The sequence below is a fragment of the Tamandua tetradactyla genome, chromosome 7, assembly GCF_023851605.1.
Source record: "Tamandua tetradactyla isolate mTamTet1 chromosome 7, mTamTet1.pri, whole genome shotgun sequence".
In the NCBI taxonomy this organism is placed as follows: Eukaryota; Metazoa; Chordata; class Mammalia; order Pilosa; family Myrmecophagidae; genus Tamandua; species Tamandua tetradactyla.
This window is the reverse complement of record NC_135333.1, coordinates 25,008,058-25,031,101: the sequence shown is the minus strand read 5'-3', so window position 1 is coordinate 25,031,101 and position 23,044 is coordinate 25,008,058. Positions and strand designations below refer to the sequence as shown.

Here is a 23,044-nt window from a genome sequence, read left to right as displayed (position 1 = left end):
CTCACCTCTCTTGACATCCTCTCTTATAAAATTTTCTGACACTCTGGAGTGTTCTCCAGCAAGGGGAGGGAATGGTTGGTGCAGAAAACTCACCTGCCTAATTGGGCTCTGAAGCCCAAATCCTTGTCTGGGGACTCATGGGGTCCCATTCATAAGAACAAGAGTGAAGCCGCTTACAAGAGATCAAGACCGTGTGAGTGGATCTGAACTTATCAAAGTCGGTGCGAGCTTTCATGCAGATGTGGTGGGGAAAGAGCTCTGAGGATGAAGGGCCAGGGAGAGCCAGTCTGTGATGTGAAAATGGAGTGCGCTTCCCAGCAGATGCATGTTTGATCTTTTTTCAGGAAGTTAAACATCTCTTAGCTTTGCAACTTGAACGACACAGTCTATGGGTTCTCAGCCTCACTCAGGACACCCGTACTGCCTGTGCTCATTAATATATTGATGAAGCCCAGGCCCTGTTGCCTCCATGAATTTTTAAACTTTCTGCTAGTGCAGAAGGGGTTTCAGCAGTTAATTACTCAGACACTGGGTCTTAAAGGAGTAAGGGAGAAAACTCTCAGTGCTCATTGAGAGGAAGATGGAGTGAGAAAGAATTTATGAGTCTCTGTTTGATTACATGAGGTAGGAGCTCACTAAAAATTAAAGTCAGCTATTTCTCATTATTCTGATTTTTGTTCACCTTAGGCTTATGTGTCAGATTGTTTGTGATAATTGCTTTCCTCTATGACAAACACAAAGTGAGGAGAGTTTAACTATATTTCTGTTATTTTAAACAGGTTTACTCAATGAGTTTATTTAACCCATACAATGTGCTAGGCACTGTTCTGGGTTCTTGGGATATATCTGAAAACCAATCACACAATTAGCTCTGCTCTCAGGAACTTACTCTCTATCAGGGGGAGCCAAGAACCTATAATACAAAATAACTAAATTATACAGTTTCTAGAAGGCAATGCATGCTCAGAAAGAAGATAAAGGGAATATGAAATACCAGATGGTGGCATTTTAGCAGGGTGGTCAGGAAAAGAGTCACTGAGCAGGTGACATTTGAGCTGAAGTAGGTGAAGGAATTATCCATATGGATATCTGCAGAAAGAATGTTCCAGGCAAGGGAATAGCCAGTGCAAAGGCAGCTGATACGCAGGAATTTCAAGCATTAGATTCCATCTTCTTTTATGTTCTAAGAAATGTGCCAGGCTTTGAATGTAGCATTGTGGGAGATCCAGGTTTCAGCCTATGAAACACTATGTCTTGGGGTGCAAGGGTAGTTTAGTGGCAAAATTCTCACCTGCCATACAGGAGACCCAGGTTTGCTTCCCGGCATGTGCACTTCACCGCCCCCCACCAAAAAAATTCAAAAAAATGGTGCTGCAATAATGGGATAGTCACCTGGAGAAAGAACGAAATGTGACCCTCACCACACAGCATACAAAACAACAATAACAGCCCAATGCCTTTAACATATTCAGAGAACTTTAACGATTAAATAGCAATTTTATGTTGGGACGGTGGAACTGTTCTGTATTCTGGTTGTAGTGGTAGCTACATGAATGTGTTAAAAATTCATAAGACGTATTCCTAAAAGGTCAATTTTACTGTGTTTTAATTTAAAACATAAATATTTTGGAAAGCAATTTAGTGCATTATATTGTGATCTACTCAAAGACCTGTGAAGTAGATAAGACAGGAATTAGGATCCCTACTTTGCAAATGAAGAATCTCTGGTCTTGAGATTACTCACTGTAAGAAGCAGAGTTGGATCTCAAAGTCAGATACATTCCAAAGCCTGCTCTCATTTAAATACTGCAATCCCTGCCACATTGCCTCCCAAACTAAAGCTAACAACGCTGACATATTTTCTGGCAACGGAAAACATGCACTGTGTAAAAAGCAATCAGGATAATCAGAACTGCTAACACAGATTGCTCGTCATGTGCCAGGCACTATTCTAGATCCTTTATGTATATTAACTCCCTTTATTCTCACAAAAACCCTAAGACAGATGAGGAACTTTCCGAGACTTTGTAGATATTAAGTAGCAGAGCTGGTGTTGGAACCCAAGCAAGCCGGTTGCAAGGTCCACGAACTTAACCTTCAGGCTCACCTCCCCTGACCAGCTGTGTCCAGCACCAGGGTGCTGGGGTGGAGGTGGCTGTTGGCCTGAGTTTGGGACTGGACAGGCACTTGTAAAACCCCTTTTATTTAGTTCAAAGCAGCTAACAGTTTTTTAGAGCGGGATTTAAAGGCTTTTTGCATGACCACATCTTACAAAAGAAATATCTCACCTATCGTGGTGTCCCAGATTCCACCTTTAGAGTCCCCTTATTGGATCATGAAGACAAGGCAGGAGGATTTTTCAAAGCTTTATACATTATACTTATAAGTATGTAATTTGGTTCAGCAAAATTGTTTTAATAGGTGTGATTGTGTTGAGGTGCTATGTGTTCTGGCCTGGCTTCCTTTTCAGACATTCTCTCTTGGACTTGAGTTCCTCATCTCATAGGATTCAAGGCTTTTTTTTTGAGCTTCCAAGACAAGGTCCTTTCAAGACGTCTGATCTTGGGGGTGAGGTGTGTATAAGGGTCAGAAATTAGAAGATGGATTTGGAAAGAGACACAAGGTCCAGAGACAAATCTCACAACCTTCTCAATTTTTCTAAGGTGTACCAATGAACTGAAAACATTCCAAGATACTTTATGGCTCTGGAGAAGACGATTAAATCTGAGAGGTGTGGGATTAAGTGTTATGGGCCCTTGACTGAGGGCACTGCAAGATACTCAATTCCACAGAGTTTCTGATAGTAATAGCTCTAAGTAGTGGTTGAAAACAAGGTGAACAATCCAGCGTCCTAATAATTTTGTAAGGACACCACCACTAACAAACTATTATTTGTATAATCATTTGCTGTTTCAAAAACGCTTCCATTAGATCTCCCCAATACCCTAATGTATATAGAAAAGAATGAATGATGATAATGAATAATAATAGCAGTTAGTATGTATCGTACACATTGTACCAGGCATTGGGCCAAGTGTGTTCCAACAACATCTCATTCTATCCTCAAATCAGTTGAATAAAGTTACAAGGAAACCAAAGCATAGGGGTTGAGTAAGCTGCCCCAAGTCTGACATCTATTAAGCCAATAAGTGGCAGCACCAGGTTATGAACTGCTTCGGAAGGCTGTGCTGTCATTTACTGTCATTGTCTTCCTAGGTATTAGCCAAGCAGTGAAAGAGTATTGCAGGCAGCGAGGAAAGTCAATAAACAACATGGAGCTTTGGAATGGCATGACTCATTGGAAAGGATCCTGCATGGCCTTGCAGGGTAGCAGGGAAAGCATTGAAGAGAACTGCAATGACTAACTTGTGTAAAGTCTTTCTATTAGGACTGCATCCTTTATCCTGAAAGTTTTGGGAAGCCAATGAGGGGCTTTGATCTGCACAGGGTCATAGTTTAAAAGTTCATTCTGGCTGCTTTTCGGAGAGTGGATTGAATAGGAGAGACTGGAGACAAGAAAGCCAAGGAGGTTGCAAGAGGCCAGGGAGGGATATTTAGCATCATCTGAACCCAGACTTTGGTAGAAGTGATGGAAAAGAAAGGCTGATGATTAAAGATATTTGGGGACACAGAATCAGCAAGACCTGGTGAGTGAATGAATGGTTGACACTAGTGAGGATTAAGAAGGCGCAAATTATGAGACTCAGTTTTTGGGCCTAAGTGAATAGATGGATAGTGAATGGATAGTGGTACAGTTCCAGAAAGTGAGGAACCCAGGACCATAAACTCATCTGAAGATGAGGGAGAAAATGAATCTGGGGTGTCAGTGAAATACCTGAGTAGAGGTATCTAGACTCCTGGTCAAGCTGATCAGTTGCTTATCTTTTCACAAAGTAGCTGGTTCCACTGTGGGGCAACCTGTTCTTACAGAGCTTTTCCTCTTTTGATAGAAAATTCCCTCCCTTTGATTTGTACCTTCCTTCTGCCCTCTGGCTCCATCAACAAGTCTAAGTCTCACCTTTTTTTTCTTTTCCTTCCCAGTAAAGTCTTCCTTTATGCTACAAGCCTCCAAGGAGCTTGCAAAGTTGCCTCATAAAGTGCTTATTAATTTGCTTTTTGTTATGTTTTTCTGTTCCTTTTGGTCATTCCTGCCCTCTAGTACCAGCAGTGAGTCAGCACAGGGCTGTGCACCAACTGACCTGTTGAATTCTATCCCAAAGCATCTTCCTATCTGTTTTTTCCCATGGACGTCTTCACTATAACCCCTCTCATCCCTGCCTTGTCCTGCCATCAGAATAAGTTTGGCTTTGAAGGAATGGACTTGCTTACCATCACCCACAGTGAAACACTTGAGGAGTTTGTGTATCCTGTGTCTGCAACTCTAGGCTGTACTGGTTTAAATGTCCTATTTCCAAGAGAAGGGATGCTTCAAACAGAGGATACAGCAAGAATCCTAAAGGGGACCTTAATCTAGTTAACACCGCATCACTGTGGACTCCTAAGGTGGAGAGACTAGCAGGCCAGTATAGGCGTCTCCATCTTGGCAGGAATAATTGACCCTAAACATCAGGAAGAGCTAGGGGTACTGTTTTATACAAGGGGTCAGGTGATATGTTTGCACCCAAGTGATACAGCTGAGTATCCCTTGGTACTCTCTCTCCTAATTTTGATGGTAAACAGGCAAGTGCAGAAGCTATGGCCTGAGAATAAATAAACTGTGACTCAAGCCCCTTAGGAATGAGAGTCTGAGTCACTCTACCAGGTTAGCCACCTAGAACAGCAGAGTTCCTAGCTAACGGTGAGGGAATCTAGAATGGATAGTGCATAAGAAAGATAATTTGCATCACTTACAGCCTTGAAAAAATATAATGCAGGAGTGGAGTTCTTCTCACTGCCATTTGAGGTAAGAGTCCCAACAGAATCCTGGAAGAACTGCTTCCAAAACCCAGTATGTTTCAGTGGCGTGTAGTAGATGCCATGGGGTGCTACCTGATCTCCCCCCCTCCAGGACTGAAACATGCATTCCCCTAGCTTTAGGATCATTAGAGGTTAACATTTATCAGCTAAGTCTTTCTGTGTGACTTGTCCTCAGCCCAAGAAACCTCCTTTTACAAGGCCACACCCCTTCCTGAGGAGAAACTGACATCCAATGACAACACTGTGGTGCTTTCTATCACTTGCCAGTATTACATTAACTCAGAAAATAGAAAAGAAGGGGACATTTCCCAACATGTTTCGTGAGATCAACATTACCCTGATGCCAAAACTGAAAGAAAATATTACTGTAAAAAATTACAAACCAATATTTCTCATAAATATGGACACAAAACTGCTCAGCAAAATATTATCAGATTGACTATATAGTATTTATATAAATGCATATAAAAGGATAATTCACTATGACTGAGTAAGGTTTATCCCAGGCATACAAGTTTAGTTTAACATTAGAAAATCAGTCCATGGTTTTCACTATATTAAGTGAATAAATGATTTTAAAAGGCATATGATCTTCTCAATAGATTTGGAAGATGACTTGACAATTTTAACATCTATTCATGATAAAAACTCTCAACTAACTAAGAATACAAAGGAACTTTCTTAATTTGATAAAGTACATTTACAAAAATTCTATAGCTATCATTATATTAATGGTGGGATATTGATTATTTCCCCCCTAAAATTGGGGATGGGATAAGGTATCTGCTTTTATCATCTCTATTCAGTACTGGCTGTCCTAGCCAGTTTAATAAATGAAGTAAAAGAAGTAAACAACATTAAGAGGGTAAAGAAAAAAGTAAAGCTGTCTCTATTTGCAGACGGTATGATTGTTTTAAATGAAAATCTGAAGGAATGTATAAGCAACTACTTAGAAAGAATAATTGAATTTAGCAGATTATGGAATAATTGGCCAGTATATTATATTAGCAGTAAATAGTTGGAAAATGAAATTTAGAAAACATCATTAAAATCCCATAAAAATTAAACAGTTCAGGAATAAATTTAACAAGATATATTCAAGAAACTGTATACTGAAAGTCACAAAAAACATTTCTGAGAGAAACTAAATGAGAGTTAATAAATGAAGATTTTTATCATGTTCACAAAATGGAAAATTCAACATTATTAATATATCCATTCTACCAAAATTGAACTAAAGCTTCTATGTAATCCCAAATAATATAACACAGACATTTTCGTACAAGTCGATTCTAAAATATATATATGGAAATAGTGCACAGAATAGCCAAAATAATCTTGAGAAAGAATATCTAAGATGGAGGATTCACTACCTGATTTTAAGACTTTCTTTAAAGTCACAAAAATCAAGACACTATAAAGATAGACAAATAGATCAATGGAGCATAATAAAGTGTCAGATATAGACCCATACATGTATAATCCATTGATGTCAACAAAAGCAACAAAGAAATTCAAAACATTAAATGGTGCTAGCAAAATGGCTAAATCAATGGGGTGGGAATAACCTCATACTCTTTCTCATGCCTCACTCAAAAATCACCTTTAGATGGATCACAGACCCCTAGCATAAAAGCTGAAACTATAGAGCATCTATAAGTAAATATTAAAGAATATTTTTGTGATCTTGGAGTTAGTAAAGATTTTTAAGAGCGAGCACAGAAAGTACAAACTATATAAGAAAAATTTGATAACTGGACTTCTCAAAATTTAAAATCTTCTATTTATCAAAACATCTGCAGAAATATGATATTTCATATATGTGTGTAAATATTTACATATGTGTATATATACATATATGTGTATATAATATTAAAATAATCATAAATAAAAAATGTGTGCACAGTCTCATCCTATGGCATCAATAGTAATTTTTCTCACTGGAATATTTTGATCTCAAATAAGCACTCAACATTTACAAGAATTCTTTTATTCTGCCAAACTTCTGTTCATGAAGGAAATGAAAAGGCAAATTCCAGACTGAGAGAAAGTATTCACGATACGTATATCTGACAAGGAATTGTATCTAGAATGTATAAAGAACCCCTACAAATCAATAAAAAGAAAAACGACCTGCCTTTTAAAAATGGGCCAAAGACTTGAGCAGACACTTCACAAAAGAAGATATATTAATGGCCAGCAAATCCATCAAAGTTGCTCAACAATATTAGTTAAAGTAAAACAACGGTAGGTACAATTTTACAACCACTAGCATAGCTAAGATTAAAAACTCCAATACCATCAAATATTGGCAGAGATATGGAACTGGAACTTTCAAATTGAGTGTGCAAGATAGTTCAAAATAGCACAACTATGAGAAACTTTTGACAGTTTCTTATGAATTAAATTTATACCTATTTGAAGACCCAACAAATTAATTCTTAGGTATTTTCCCAAGGGAAAGAGCTACTTATCTACTTTCTATCTATCTACCTACCTATCTATCTATCTGTCTGTCTGTCTAATCTGTCATCTGTCTATTGTTTATTTATTTATCTATCGTCTATTTCCACAAAAATACTTAAAACCTATTTACGGCAGTTCTAGTCATAGTACCATCAAACTAGAAACATCACAAATGTCCATCAACAGGAGAGTGGAAAAGCAAGTAGTAGTTTATTCACCCAGTGGAATGCTTCTCCATGGTAAAAAAACATAATGCTACTGATATGAGTATAACATGGATGAATCTCAAACTATTCTGTTGAAGAAAAGAAGCCATTCACAAAAGAATACATAGTATGTGATTAAATTATACGAAGTCCAGGAACAGGTAAAATTAATATGTGATGACACTGAGTATAAATGTATTAAAACTCAGAGAATTGTATATTTAAGATCTGTGCTTTTCACCTTTAGTAAATTTGAAGTCAATGAAAATAAAAACTGATAGAAGAGGGACCCAATTTTATGGTTTAAATAATAATTTTTCTCAGAATATTTTGACCTCAAACGGTTTATTTATTTATTTATTTGGGTGCTTGGGCGGGGAATTGAACCTGGGTCTCCAGCATGGAAGGTGAGCATTTCAAATGGATAATTTATTTTTTAAGCTTATTTTTTCTGTTCATAAATGCAATAAATGTGTATTCTGAACACCTGGAAAATATAGACAAATGGAAAGAAGAAAAACGAAGGTATGTAACTGTATAACCAAAATAAAATCACTGTTAACCTTTTATTTTCTTTTGAAAGTTTTGTTATTTTATCTTTTACATGATTGTAGTAATTCTGTACATAGAATTTTGTGTCATGATTTTCTTTAACATTACAACTTGAAATTTTTACTGTTACTAAAAAATCTTAAGTTTTAAACCTTTTCAATGGCCACAAAAGATTTCATTGAGTGACTGTGCTATAATTTATTTATTGTTGTCATGTGGTTGAATGTTAAGATACTTTCCAGGATTTTGGTAGCATTAATAACACTGTAATAAAAATATTTGTGCATGAGGCTTTCTCTGTAATTCAGATTATTTCTTTGGGATAGAATTCCAGGAAATGGAAATTGTAAGTTAAAAGAGTATGCATATATACATATATAATATTTTTATTATATATATCATATGTAATGTATTATATATATATATATTTTTTTTTAAGAGATAAAGAGTTTACTACTATAAGCATAGTAGGAGAGCAGATGGCCTAGTGTCCCAAAATCTATCTCCCCAAGTTTAGGGGGTCCAAGGTGGTTTTATTGTTTGTTTGTTTTAACTTTTTTTATTGTATACTATAGTAAAGCAAAGAAAGAAAAAAACGATAGTTTTCAAAGCACTCTTTAACAAGTAGTTACAGGACAGCTCCCAGACTTTTTTATGGGCTGCCATAGCATCATCTCAGATTTTTCCTTCTAGCTGCTCCAGAATATGGGAGGCTAGAAGGAATAAATATTTTTTTATCATCATAGTTGATTTTTTTCTTTTTTGTGAAAAATAACATATATACAAAAAAGCAATAGATTTCAAAGCATAGCACAACAATTAGTTGTAGAACAGATTTCAGAGTTTGGTATGGGTTACAATTCCACAATTTTAGGTGTTTACTTCTAGCTTCTCTAAGATACTGGAGGCTAAAAGAAATATCAATTTAATGATTCAGCAATTATATCTGTTGTTAAACCCTGCCTTCTCTGTATAACTCCACCATCAACTTTTATCTTTCTATCCCACTCTTTGGGGATATTTGGGCTATGGCCATTCTAACTTTCTCATGTTGGAAGGGGCTGTCAGTAAAATGGGGTAAGGAGATGGAACTAGCTGATGTTCTGGAGAAACCCTCTAGGTTTCAGGACTTATCTGGTCCAGGAACCCATCGGGAGGTTGTAGAGTTCTGGAAAGTAACCCTAGTGCAAGGGTATGCATATTTTAAGACTCTTAATGCATATTACCAAGTTACTTTACAAAAGGATTTCACAATTTACATTGGCAGGGAAAATTTACATATGGCAGGACAACTGCCATATCTCTTTGCCCTTGAATGGTGGAAGTAGTTTCCACTAATGTGTTCGTTGACTCTTTTCCAGCAGGTAAGGACAAATAGCTGAAGAGCTGAAGTGGCCTTTGGTTGGCCCAGGAGTCCCCTGCCTCTTCAGGCCCCAAGTCCAACACTCCCTGTATTCTCAGCCTCACCTAAACAAGTCCAAGTAGGAACAAGCCATCTCCAACCACAGACATGAATTTCCTCCGGCGGCGCCTCTCTGACAGCAGCTTTGTGGCCAACCTGCCAAATGGATACATGACGGATCTACAGCGCCCAGATAGCTCCACCAGCTCCCCTGCCTCCCCAGCCATGGAGAGGAGGCACCCCCAGCCTTTGGCAGCCTCCTTCTCTTCTCCAGGATCCAGCCTTTTTAGCTCCTTTTCCAGTGCCATGAAGCCAACCTCACAAGCTCCATCGGGGCTGATGGAGCCTCCAGGTCCCTCCACACCTGTTATTCAAAGGCCAAGGATCCTGTTGGTGATCGATGATGCTCACACAGACTGGTAAGCAGGAATCTGTAGGTGCTTGGCCATCTTCTGGTACAAGAAATAAGATGGTAATTATCTCAACTCTTAATGGTGTATAGAAGGGAAGAGCTAGGAGAGGCTTGAGTAGAATCAGAGCTTGGCTGGAGGAAAGGAACCTAATGGCTTCTGTGTACCAGGCACCATAGCTACTACTTTGTGCCTGACTCTCTTCTAGGAGATTTTCAGGTCCACAATCCCTTACCTGCAATTCCAAAATGCAAAACGCTCTGGAAACTAGAAAGTATTTTGTGGCAGATTCTGATATGACTGTAAATGAAGCTATGATAGTCTTAATTATGCTACTCAGTGTGCTTATTCATAGGATTTACTGCAGGTATCCTAATGTATCTGATTATTGGGTGCTGCCAAGACATCACTGAAGGTGATATGTAATATATGGTACATGCTCCATTTTTCCTCCCTAAAAATGGAAAAATTCTTAAATCTGAAATATATCTGACAAGTTTCTTAACTATCTCAGCCTCAGTCCTTACATCCTCTATAAAAAGTGGGGTTTTGAGGGTAAAAGAAACCAATATATGTCCAGAGTTCCCAAAACCCTTGACCCCAGAGTGCCTGAATTTGCATTCTAACTCTTCTACCTACCAGCAATCTGGCTCTAGACTTGTCCTTGTTACACCAAAAGTGGAAAGAAGTTTTGTCCAGAGGAGATACTGTAGTTAATCTTTCAATAATGCCTCATATACCCACAGTTAAGGTCTTAAGAAAAAAAATCTTTGATTTATGGACTCCTTTTTGCCTCTTGGTCAGTAAAGGAGGGGAGAAATGGGAAAGCAAGACTCATTAACTCACCCATATGTTGGCTCTGCATTAATTGCCTTCCAGCCTCTTCTTAAGCAAAGCCCCACCAGATGCTGAACTCCCCAGGGGCAGAGGCTTGACATGTGTCAATGTCATCATGGCAGTTGTCCATTGGTTCATTACTGAATACCCATTCAGTGCAAGACACAGCTTTAGGTTATCGTGGAAAGTAGTGAACAGATTCCTGCTCACATGGAGCTATAGTTGGGGAATAGTTCTGTACTCCCAATTTTTGGTAGAAAGTGGTGATATATATTATCAGTCAAGCTGCAGACATAGAATTTGAAGTCCAGAGGGTAAACCTACATGTGAAGACATATAGGCAATCAATCCAGGGAAGAGTGGTGCATGGATGAGAGCCAGAGTAGTTCTGACAGTGGGCTCTTGGATGGCCATTGGGCTGGAGGACAAGCTTGCAGGTGTGTGTCTTCAAAGCCTGTCACATAATAGGTACCCAATAAAAATGTGTTAAATGAATCAAGTAAGGCATCCAATCCACTAAGCATACTGGATAACTATGTTATTCTAGCATGCATGTGTATACTGACATTCATTCTTTAAGAGGCTAACTCAGGGCTCTAGAAAGGTGACAAATGACAGGTTGTGAATGCTTGAGCCTATACTATGGAATGGAATCTATGTATAGTTTATAATACATATGCAACACACACCCAATGTTAAAGTCTATTCCACTGGTTCAGATGTCAATCTCCACTTTCCTACTAAGAAATCACTTTATGTTAGCCAGGCTGGTCATTTGGATTCTCTACTATGATCCACTCTGTATTATCTCTGGTGTGGGGATGTCAGCTTCTTGCTTGAAGGTTGTTAATATGAAGTCTTGTTTGTCTCTATTTATGTGTTTATGTAAAGCACTGTCTTTAGGTTCTGAGCTTAGGGATGATTTCTGCAGGGGTGTTGCTTCCAGGAATGCTTCCATTTACAATGCTGCTGCTCATTCTACCTGATAATCAAATGCATGACACAGTGCTCTATCTTTCTTTAACATAGCACTCAGCCTGGATTTTGAGTTTTCTCTGCTGACTGTGTTATACTGGCTCAATCAGGGTTTCCTCTGTTACAGTGATGGAAGGAGTAATTAAGAGCTTAATCATCAGAAAAGTTACTTCATGCATGGAGATTGAAATAAAAAATAATGGCAATATGGTGCAACAGTTGAGGTTATAGATTTTGGGAAGCAAAATTTCAGAATAGAAAGGCTGACAATTCACTCCTGTGATAGCTAAGTTCAGGCGTCAACTTGGCCAGGAGATGGTGCCCAGTTGTTCTTATTGCTGTGAACTTTAGTCATCAGCATGTGAATTTCATCTATGGCTGATTACATCTGCAGTCACTAAGGGGGACTGCTTTCCCCAGTAAGTGATGTTTAATTTAATTAGCTGGAAGTTTAAAAGCAGTTAGAAGAGAGAGAAGCAGCTCAGGACAGCTCTGCTCAGAGCTCAGAGCTGATGTAGACCCAGATGTTTGGAGATACAGAGAGGAAACTCCCTGGGCAAAGCAGTTTGAACCCAGAAGCTGGGAGAGAAGGCCTGTAGATGTTGCCACGTGCCTCTTCCATGTGACAGAGAAACTCAGGTGAGAGCTAGCTGCCTTTCCTCAGGAGAACAGTATATTTGTAACTAAATAAATCCCCTTTATAAAAGCCAATCCATTTCTGGTGTATTGCATTGTGGCAGCTTTAGCAAACTAAAACAACTCCCTCCAGCAGAAAAAATGAATACACTGGAAAAAGAAACCTGAATTAATCAGGTGATAACCTTGGAATCACATTGGACATTTAGAACAACCACGGAATTGCTAAAGATTTGAACTTTTGTAAGTGTAGATAGTGTAAATAAGCAACCCTGCAAGCATGGGTGTATAAATGGTGGCATTTTTGGAAGTGTGGCTTGTACTCCAGGAATGGCCAGCTGGGGTAAAGGCAGGCAAAAGTTGGGATTGGAGGTCAAAGTTGATTTGGTTTTCATTTTTTCGTCTATTCCTTGCTTTCTTTTCTTATTTTTGCTTTGTTATTTCTCATTTTTCCTCCTTGGCCTGATGGACTAAGGAATGGGCAAATTAGATTTCCAGAGTGACCACAACCTAATAGTACAAATGTCCAGTTCTTAGCAAAATATTATAAAACATACCATGAGTTATAAGCTATGACCTGTCACAGGATAAATATAATTTGACAAAAACTATCCCAGAGGAAGCCCAGTTACTGGAATTATGAATCAAAGATCTTAGATCAACTCTCTTAAATAGGATCAATGAACTAATGGAAAATGTGAACACAGAAGCAAAGGAAATTTAAAAAAACAATATATGAACAAAATGAGAATTTCATTAATGAGAGAGAAATTATAAAGAGGAACGAAATAGAGATTCTGGAGCTGAAAGTAACAATAACTGAAATGAAAAATTCAATAGAAGGATTCAATAGCAGATTGAAGCAGGCAGAAGAAATGATCTGTGAACTTGAAAATAAGACAATTGAGATTATCCAGTATGATGATCAGAAAGAAAAAAAGAATGAAAAGAAATTAACAGAGCCTGAGGGAAGAGTGGTATACCATCAAGTATACCAATATATGCATCACAGGAGTCCCACAAAAAGGAATGAGAGAGAAAGGGGCAGAAAAAATATTTGAAGAAATACTGGTTGAAAGCTTCCCAAATCTCATGAAAGATACAAAGATGTAAACGGAATCTCAATGAATTTCAAGAAGTATAAACTCAAAGAATCACACAAAGGCACATTATAGTTAAATTATCAAAACCCAAAGCAAAGAGAATATCTTGAAAATAGCAAGAGAAGTGATGTGTCACATATAAGAGATCTTTCATAAGATTGACATCAATTTCTTATTCAAAGCCATGGAAGCCAGAAAGCAGTGAGATGGCATATTTAAAGTGCTGAAAGAAAACAATTGTCAACCAAGAATAATATATCCGGCAAAGTTGTTCTTCAAAAATGGAGAAATTCAGACATTTCCAGATAAACAAAAGCTGAATTGATTCAACTCCACTACAATAAATGCCAAAGGTAGTCCTTCATATTGAAAGGAGAGGGCACTACGCAGTAACTTGAAGCTTGTATGTAGAAATAAAGGCCTCTAGTTTAGGTAACTAAATGGGAAAATACACATGCAGTATTATTGCCTTTTCCATTTGTAACACTGTACTTTACTTCTTATATGGCTCAAATTTCAAATGCGCAAAAAAATCCTAAATGTTTATTACACAGCAACACAATGTATAAAGACGTAATTTGTGTTCAAATCCCATCTCTCCCTATAGTAGCTATGTGACTTTTGACAAGTTACTACATTTACATGGGGATAATATTAGTACCTACCTCATAGAACTAATATATGTAAGTCAGGTTAACATTCAGATTAATATATGTAAAGTGCTTAGAATGTGTCCAGTAGACAGTATGTACTATTTAAAAGTCTATTTTATTATGATTGCAGATCTTTCTTGTGCAATGTTAATCACCTTCTTGGCCGCAGGCCTTTGTATGCATGCTGCTTATCTCCTCATGCCCAATATTGGGAAAGCTAGGATAGTATTTACCCCATTGTACTAGGGTTTTCCACTGGTGTCTCTCCCTGCTAGTTCCTGGGTCTTAAAGTTGGGTCTTACTCATCTCTTTTCCCCCACTTTCTTTTTTGTGTATAGTATAGTCTAGGGGTCCAAATTAATGAGGTTGCAATGAATTGAACAGCCTCAGCCAAGTAACATTTGAATTTTGACTCTGATGTTCAATGTGCCTAATCCAAAGCAATTGGCCAGAGGAGTTTTCCCAGAATATTTCAATTGTGCCTCACATGCGCACTTCCTTAGTTTGTCGGGGCTGCTCTAACGGGCACCACAGGCTGGTTGTCTTAACAGGAAAGTATTTTCTCACAAATTTCAAGGTGTCAGCAGGATCACGGTTCCTCTGAAGTCTGGAGTGATCTGGTGGTGGCTTTCCAGCATACCTGTCACACGCCATGTCTCCCTTGCCTAGTGCGTCCGCATGTTCTCTGTCATATTGGGTTAAGGCCCACCCTGATTCTGTTTGGCCTCACCTTAACTGATAGGATCTCTGAAGATCCTGTTTGCAAATGCACTCACACCTGCAGGGCAGGGTTGGACATGTCGCTGTCTGGGACAGGATTGGGTCCATAACACCCATACTTAAATTAGGTCTTGATAAGGAAAACCTTGGTAAAGAAAGAGAGGAGTGAGAAATTGAGGTTCATTAACATCTGTATGTTGGCTCTGCATTCGTTGGATTCCATCCTAGACAATTTTCTAATATCCTAACCTCTCTGAATCTTAATACATTGCCAATTTTCTCCAGAATGATGCCAGCTGCCTTAGAATCTCAGTACTTGCCTGTGGAATTCCCAAAGGTTGCCTGTCCCCACTCCCAGGAGCTGCCAGTAGGTGGCGGGCCAGGCCCGTGGTTCCGGGAAGTCTTTGGCAGAGCCCGGGGCACCTCTGGGCCAGCAAGCTCCCCAGCCCAGACCCTGTTGTGAGAACTGCTTCTGGAAAAGGACAAGTCCTCGAAAGGGAGAAGCCAGCTCTCACAGACCCATTCTTTCCCCTTTGAGATGATAATGAAGCATGGGGAATGGCTCCACTGTCTGGACTGAGAGTGAACCTACCCGGGACAATGCTGCTTACTTTTCTACCCTTCTCAGTTCCAGACACACATTCCTGCTCCAGGATCTTCCTGCGGAATCAGGTTTCTTTGCAGACAGTTGCAGAAAACCCTGCACTCTTCTCATCCTTGCAGAGTCTCTGCACCAGCCTGGTTCCCTGAAAGGCAATTGGTAATGACCAGTGTCGTAAGGGGAGAGGAAAACCTTCATCTTCTGAGGACAAATAGAGGGTCCCAAAGCCACCTTTGGCTGGGAGAAGCGATCGTTACCCAGCATTTTAGGGTTCCCTCATCTTCTAGGGGAAAGGGGGGACTTGCTTTATCCTTGGAGGTGAGCCTGGCTATGTTAAGGGTGTTAGGGTAGCTTTGAGCCAAGCCACCTAGGAAGGCCTAGCTCATAGGTCTGAATAAAGTCAACGCTGTCCACTGGGATGGAAGGAGATGAGCTATTGTGAACAACAAGGGAAAAGAGTTAAAAATGGATTTCAGACTCCATTTTCTCTAGCCCAACTACCTCTCCACCAGTTCAGACCCTCCTGTCTTGTCTAAAATTTTCCAGGAACCTCACTGATCTTGGGCCTCTGGCCTAGACCTCACCTGATCATTCTCCATGTAACTCGCACCCCTACCGACCCACCACTTTTACTCTGTGGCACCTCATGGGCCACAAATTAACTTCAGAGTTGTAAGCATGTCTGTCCTCCCTCTAGTTCAGTCTCCAGCCCCACTTGCGGCTTTGCTGTTTATTCTGCAGCAGTAGCTAACAATTTGTATTTCTCAAACACACCTTTCTGCATTAGCACATTCTGTTCCCTGCTACGTGGAACATCCTTCACTTTCTTGTGGCTTCTTAAAGACCTACTCAGCTGTTGCCTCTCCCACCCTACCAAGAGTGCCAATTACTATCTTCCTTTTATAACTGGAAACATATTTCATTGTGGCATATATCACGTTATTATAATTGTCCATTGCATTGCTGTTTCCTTTGCAAGAACAAGGCCTGTGTCTTACTCTTCTTTATATGCTTGGATCTCAACACACAGTAAACAATTAATATAAGCCATTGTCCCCTCCACCACCCTGTCCCAAAAGCATAACATTTAATAGGTGTAAAGGTGCCTGAAACTTGCATAACTTACAAGGTCAGCAGTGAAAAATGTACAGTTGAGGGTTTTCTGTTTTTATGCAGAAAATCTTGGCTCCTTTTGTTTCCAATATGCAACTGTAAGGCTGCTATCTGATATTGTTTAGAAAAAAATAGGCAATTTTTTTTCCTAATGCACACAGAAGGTACCTGACGAAGAGTTTTGATTTTCAAAATCAAAACATTTAAGACAAAAAAAGACCATAGTAAGCTTAGGGTTTGGGTGTGCCTCCTTGCTCTTTACAAGAATTTTACAAGTTTTCTGAAGCCTGCACAGGACTGACAGGGAAGACTGGGCTAAGGGACAGAAGCAGCTAAGCCTCTAGAGCCCTGGCTCTCCTCTCCTCTTACCTGGTGGCCTTGTTCCCAGAATGCCTGCTATTCCATTTCGACAATGATCTATTGTTACCTTTACTTTTATTCCCCACCCTTCCTTATGGTTTCTTTTATTCTTTTGTTTGTTGGGGAGGAGCTGTAAGGAGTATCCTTTGTTTGGAACACCCCTACATCTGTCCAGCCTGGTGTACCCCAGTCTACACCTTCTTACTGAATGCTGGCTAATGATGCCCATTAATAAATACCCTGTGCATGTCTAGATTCATTGAGAGTTACCATGCTGTGTCTGCTCCCCATCACCACCCCACAGACTTCTTGCTAGAGGGTGTCTTTGTGCCCCAGTGCCTGGAATAGGGCAGGCAGATAATAGCTGCTTAGGAAAAGTTTGTTGACTACATGAGCAATTTTGGAGGTGGTGAGTTATTGGTAATGACAAAGTTTAGGGTGTGACAATGAAACTGAGAAATAGCCTTGGAAGCATTCTTAAATCCTCCTTTTCCTTCTCACCTCATACTCAATCCAACAGGAAGTTACCTTGGCCAAGCCAGGAGTATTTACACCACAAGAATCAGCACATGCTACATTCAGATCAGGGTGTTTATCCCTTACCCCTGCCCAGAGAACTGGTTGTTAGTTTTGTACCAACACACCACTGCACACTGGTGCTTCCTAGCTAACCCATAATGGGAGGGAGCAGAGCATGGAGGAACCATGTGCCTGCTCCAAGGAACCAACACCGGAGAGCGGTTAGGCTGGCCGGCTAATTTCTCAGAAGGCATCACTGATGGTGCCACACCTCCTGCTGCCCACTGCTAAGGGTTTTCACGCTTTGCACATGGTAAGTGCTGGACAGTGTGGGTCGAATACATGAGTGGATGGACCAGTAAACCAACTATGAGGCTTCTAAGGATAGAGCCACGTCTTCACCGTGAACAGTTGTGCATTTTTCCATGATCAGACATTGTGCTAAATGGCTTTCATAGGTTCTCGAATTTAGTCCTCCCAACAACTGCATGAGCTACTATTACTATTCTCGTTTTATAAATAAGGGACAGTGAGGCTCTCAGCCCAACCTCCAGCAGCGAGGCAGTGGTCCCCAGGATCCCGCTCGGGCAGGTATGTCATCCTCTCCACCATTCTTCCCACTCCCTCCTGACCACAGGCCCCTTCCTGTGCCTTGTGTGTGTGTGTGTGTGTGTGTGTGTGTGTGTGTGTGTGTGTGTGTGTGGCAGTACTGTCTCCGTGGAGCCGAGCTCTGGAGCCTCACGTGTATGCATATCCGCGCACACCCGCACACACCCTGTGTCTGAGAGCAGCGAGAGGAAGCAGGGTGGCAGGACTCCATGTTACAGCACAACCGCCAAGCCAGGATCCTGGTGACCTCATCCTCCGAGGGAAGCGCCCCACCTCGAGCCAGGCAGCCCCACCCGGTCGAGCCCTCTGTGCAGCCAGAGTGTTAGGGGTGCCAGGAAGAAAGGGGTTCTCGCAGCCATCCAGACACTCGTGTTCTCAAGTTTGGAAATTGGCCCCTTTGTAGAAATTGCCTTTGGATGCCTGTAGAATATTTTCCTCTCTTTAAAGTAGCGAGGGAGCTCGGGCAGAGTCTTTCCTGTTCTTTCCCCATTTGTTTTGATATTAAAGAAATTAAACATTTCCTAACCCATGTCAGATGTGCTTCCCAAGAGAGATAAAATAGAAGCAAAGATGAAACGTGGAGAATTCAGGGCTCAGCTCTGTGGTCCTCAACTCTGTCGTCCTGGCCAAGCTGTTTCACTGTTGTGTGCCTCAATTTCTTCATCTGTAAAGTGGGGATCCTAATGCCACCATCTTCACCACACCATTAACCTCACTAACCAGTAAGAGCGTCCCGTTCCTTTCCTTCATAGGCATTTCTCAAAGTTCAGTTGCCCACATAGTGTTCCTTTACCTGTGATTATACCTTATGCTAGAGAGGAAAACTCCACAAGGGCAGAGCTTATTCCTCCCTTGTTTAATGACTCTGTCCTCAGAGCCTAGCAGTGTGCCTGGAACCTGGTAAGGTAAGCATAAACAAATGAGTTAATTGATGAGAAAATGGATGTTCTCACCAAAGGTTGTTATCATTTATGAAGGGAGTGTTCGGGATTGGGATGTCCTGGGGGAGAGTCTTTCTCAAAAAACACTCAGCTGACCCAGAATTCAGAAAAACCGTGTGCACACTTCCAGCTTCCACCCGGGAGCCAGATCGCTTCAAGCAGCTTTGACCGAAGGCACAAGGGCTATGGGGCATCTTGGCATGTCTTGCTGACAAGTTGCAGTGGCCTCATGGGAACATGACTTTCTGGTTCCCACTGGCCATTTGCAGGCATGAGAGGTAGCATCCCCAGTCATGGTTTATGGGTAGGGTCACCAGATAGAGTGAATGAGAATACATCGGTTGTTAAAAGAATCAGTATACGTATGTCCCATACAGTATTTGGGACAGACATGCTTCAAAATGATGCATTGCTTATCTGAAGTTCAAATTTAACTGCGCTTTCTGTATTTTATCTGGCAACCCTACTCAAGGGGACTAGCCACGAGAGAAACCGTTGGGCCCTGCTCACACCAGGCCAAACGAGTCAGAGGCCAAACCAACGGGGGGATGCCTCCATTGACCCCGTGCTCAGAGAGCAGTTTTGTGTGTCTGTGACGAAGCCATTAGTCAACAGAGGGGAGGACAGAGAAAGTGGTGGAGTCTCAAGCCAGACTGCCTGGGTGCTCCTGTGGCCTCTGGCCCCCGCCCCCCTCTCAGTTCCGTGGCCTTGGGCAAGTCAAACTGGAACCTCACATTCCCCAGCCACAAAGCAGGAGAGTGGAAGATCTTCCTTGCAGGGTTATTTGAAGATTTGAGGTAATGGCACAGGTGGGGCTGGTCGCAGGCTTAGCCTGTGATAATAAGCACTGATCTGGTAACTTATTAACAATTAATTGCGTTGACTAATTGCTCTTGAATATGATCTTGCTGGGAGCCAAGGGGAAGGAAGCCACTTGGCCTGCTTGGCAGTTCCGCTGGATGTCCCCAGGGCTGCCTTCCAGAGGCCCTGGAGGAGGGGTCCGAAGATGCCGGCAGACTGGCAGACACTCCGCCCTAGAGGTGGGGCACAGAATCGGTCCCTTCCTCCTAGAGGTTGAGGGGCTTAAAGCAGAGATACACACCTCTCTATTTAAGACACTTGGCTCTGGGCAACAAAACCCCAACACCTCCACCCCATTGCTCCCCCTACCCCTAAGACTCTCCTCAAACAAGGGCAGGCCCTGCCTATCCCATGTTGGGCATGTTAGAGGTGGGAGGGGACAGGGATTCTGTCACCTTCCCACTTGCTTCTTTCATTGACTCAAACGTGCAACCAACACCCCCTGGCCCAGACTCAAGACTCTCCCTCTGGGCACCTGCCCTGCCCCCTGCCCCTCCCCCTCCCCCCATCAGTCTTTGCCTGGCCCTGGTGCCTGGCAAGGGGAGGGCCCTGGGCATTCCCCAGCAGCCTGCCCAGTCGCCTGGAGACCAGCTCCGTTTTCCCAGGCCCGGCCCCTTTTATCAGGAAGACAATGAGGACACACAGTGAGGGCCTTGTGAGGCACCCAAGCCCCAAGCCCTTTGACTTGAGGAATTTTTCAAGTGCTGACCTCTCTTCGTGAGGTCTCCACGCCATCCAATCCAAAGGCCTGATGCCCCTGCTGCTTCCGACTCTGCTCTTTGGGGGAGAGAGGAAGGAAGGGAGAAAATAGCAGAGATTGTTCCCTCCCCCTAGGAGAGTCAAGGGGAAGAGCTTCACCCTCGGAAACCAGGTCTAGGAAATCTGGGGGAAATGTCTTTGAGCAGAAGGAAGGGTGGGGAGAAATTTGATGGGTAATATTTGTTCCTGATTTCCTTCTCTCTCTCTTTCTAAAGAACTCTGCTGATGCTGCGGGGTCTTGGAAGAGGTGATTTCCTCCCTGGGCCTCAGTTTCCTTCTATGTAAAATAGTGAGAATAGGCTAAAATCATGGTCCCCAAGCAACTGGTCAGAAAACTCTTCCGTCAGAATGACATTCAGATTCCCAGGCCCCATTCTGTGCCTTCTGTACTGGATGGAGTTCTTTGTTTGTAAGAAAAAGAAATAAACTTTGGCTGACTTAAACGAAATAGAGATTTATTGGAAATATGTGGGGAGGTCACAGAATCAAAGGAGAATGTGAGGATGATTCTCAGAAAGGTCAGATCCAAAGATCTAGATGGCAGGAACACATGAACAGTCTGTCTGCATAAATCAGCTCCTATTTCCTTCCATCTGTGTGCCTCTCTATGCAAAACCACACTCCTGGGGAAGAGTTTGAGTAGCATGACTTGAGTTATTGTTCTACATCTTATCTTGGGAGATGAAACTCTAGGAGAGTCCCACCAAGGGTACATGAAAGGGAAAGACTTCCTTCCATCAATGCAAATGCAAATTGAGGAGCTCTTACCGACAGGGGTGAAATGGATGGAACACGGAGTTCCAAACGGAGTTGGAAATGGATGGTGAAATGGATGGTCCAAACGGAGTTGACCCCTTAGAACTATTGAATGAATACCTAGAGTTGAGCTAAGGAAAATGCATTTTTTTAAATGATGCAGTGCCAAGTTAGGAAACCACCAAGCTAGAGGACTTATTTCATGTGACCCCAATTCAATACAACTGGGACCAAAAGGGAAACAAGGAAGACCTATTTCAGCTCAATATACAGAAAAATTGTCTACCTAGCAGAGCCACCCAAACAGCAAATGGGCTACCTGAAAGGGAGTGAGCTCCCTGCTGAAGCACAGCTTGGCTGACCATGTAAGAGGGATAACATAGAAGGGGATCAAACTGTAGAGGGGTTCAGCTACAGGTCCTTAAAGGCATCTTGGGAGCCAGGGCCTTTGATTTCTACCTCTCTGACAGTTTGTTTTAGTCACTTTTCATGCCTTGCCTTGCTTTCCTTAGAGTTCAACTGTTTCATTTGTTAGTCTTGCCTTATCCTGCAAAATATAGCTTCCTTGCTCAGGACTGCCCACTGACCTTCTTTCGAAGGAGTCCCTCAAGAAGTCATGGATTTCTTGAGCAGTAGTTAATCCCTTGCTGACGTCTACAGACTGCATCCATATGAGTTACAGCCTTGGCCTGGGTGGGGGCGGGGGTGGCTGGTCTCTGGGCTGATGCCAGCTTCATTACAGAATGTCTCTTCTCCAAGCTTCTTCAGCAACAAGGCTCTGGGACCTGTGGAAACCTGCCTGGGGCATGTTTCCTCATCTGGAAGGAGGCCATCTGTGATAGCAGGAGGGGAATGGTGCTTCATATCCATTTCCCTGACCTCCCTCCTTTGGGTTGCTGGAAGGGCAGGAGTATAGGTTCCTGAAAGTTTGTGCTGAGCTAACTGGCACCTTCAGAAAGGGCTTAGCTAAATGAGGAGTGGCCTATGCAGCTGCTCACAAGAGACAAGCTTGTCAGTGAGTGAAGAGCAGGTGGTAGGAAAAGGCATGGGCACAGAAAAATGTTTCTCTGCTGTAAGAAAACAACAGCACAAACTCTATAATATATGTTGTCTTCCACTTTGTTTTACTTTCAGAGGGATGGCAGGGAACAGTGGGGACTGGGGTAGATGTAAGAACTCATGCTCCCTATGAAGGCAACCGCTGAGGCCATTCAACCCCAGCCAGGTTTTACCATGCAGAAATGAAGGCCTGGGGTTGCCAGAGTTACTGAGTTCCGAATAAAGCCAGAAAGCTTTAAATATATATCTTCTTTTTTACAAATTAAAGGTATTTAATTCAACTTCCATAAAACAATGCTGTGACCTCAGATGAGGTCTACTGGTTGGCAACTTCTGATAAAGAAGGAAGGAATCAGGATATGTGTTCAGTCTAGTTCCTCTTCTGGGCCAATTTCCTTGCTAGACTGTAGGCACCAGGAGGGCAGGGCATTTCTTTTGTTCACTCAGTAGACCCTGAGTGAGTGGGTGAATGGATGGATGGACAGATAGATGATTAGTATTCTCAGTCTTCCCCTCCTGGGCCCTACCCTTTTCACCTTGACAGTCCCCACAACCCTTTCTAAATTAGAAGTCAATAATCTCATCCGCT

The 23,044-nt window shown here is 41.8% G+C and overlaps 1 protein-coding gene and 1 long non-coding RNA gene across 2 annotated transcripts in view; one reads left to right on the top strand and one right to left on the bottom strand.

Moving 5' to 3' along the window:
* Nucleotides 1-23,044, bottom strand: part of LOC143690899 (uncharacterized) — a 59,944-nt gene that overhangs the window by 3,762 nt on the left and 33,138 nt on the right. The window lies entirely within an intron of this gene.
* The window catches only part of SYN3 (synapsin III), a 437,285-nt gene continuing 423,865 nt past the window's right edge, over nt 9,625-23,044 (top strand). The window contains exon 1 of the mRNA XM_077168643.1: nt 9,625-9,962. Coding sequence (XP_077024758.1) covers nt 9,652-9,962 — 311 coding nt within the window. The 5' untranslated portion in view covers nt 9,625-9,651. The remainder of the gene's footprint in view (nt 9,963-23,044) is intronic.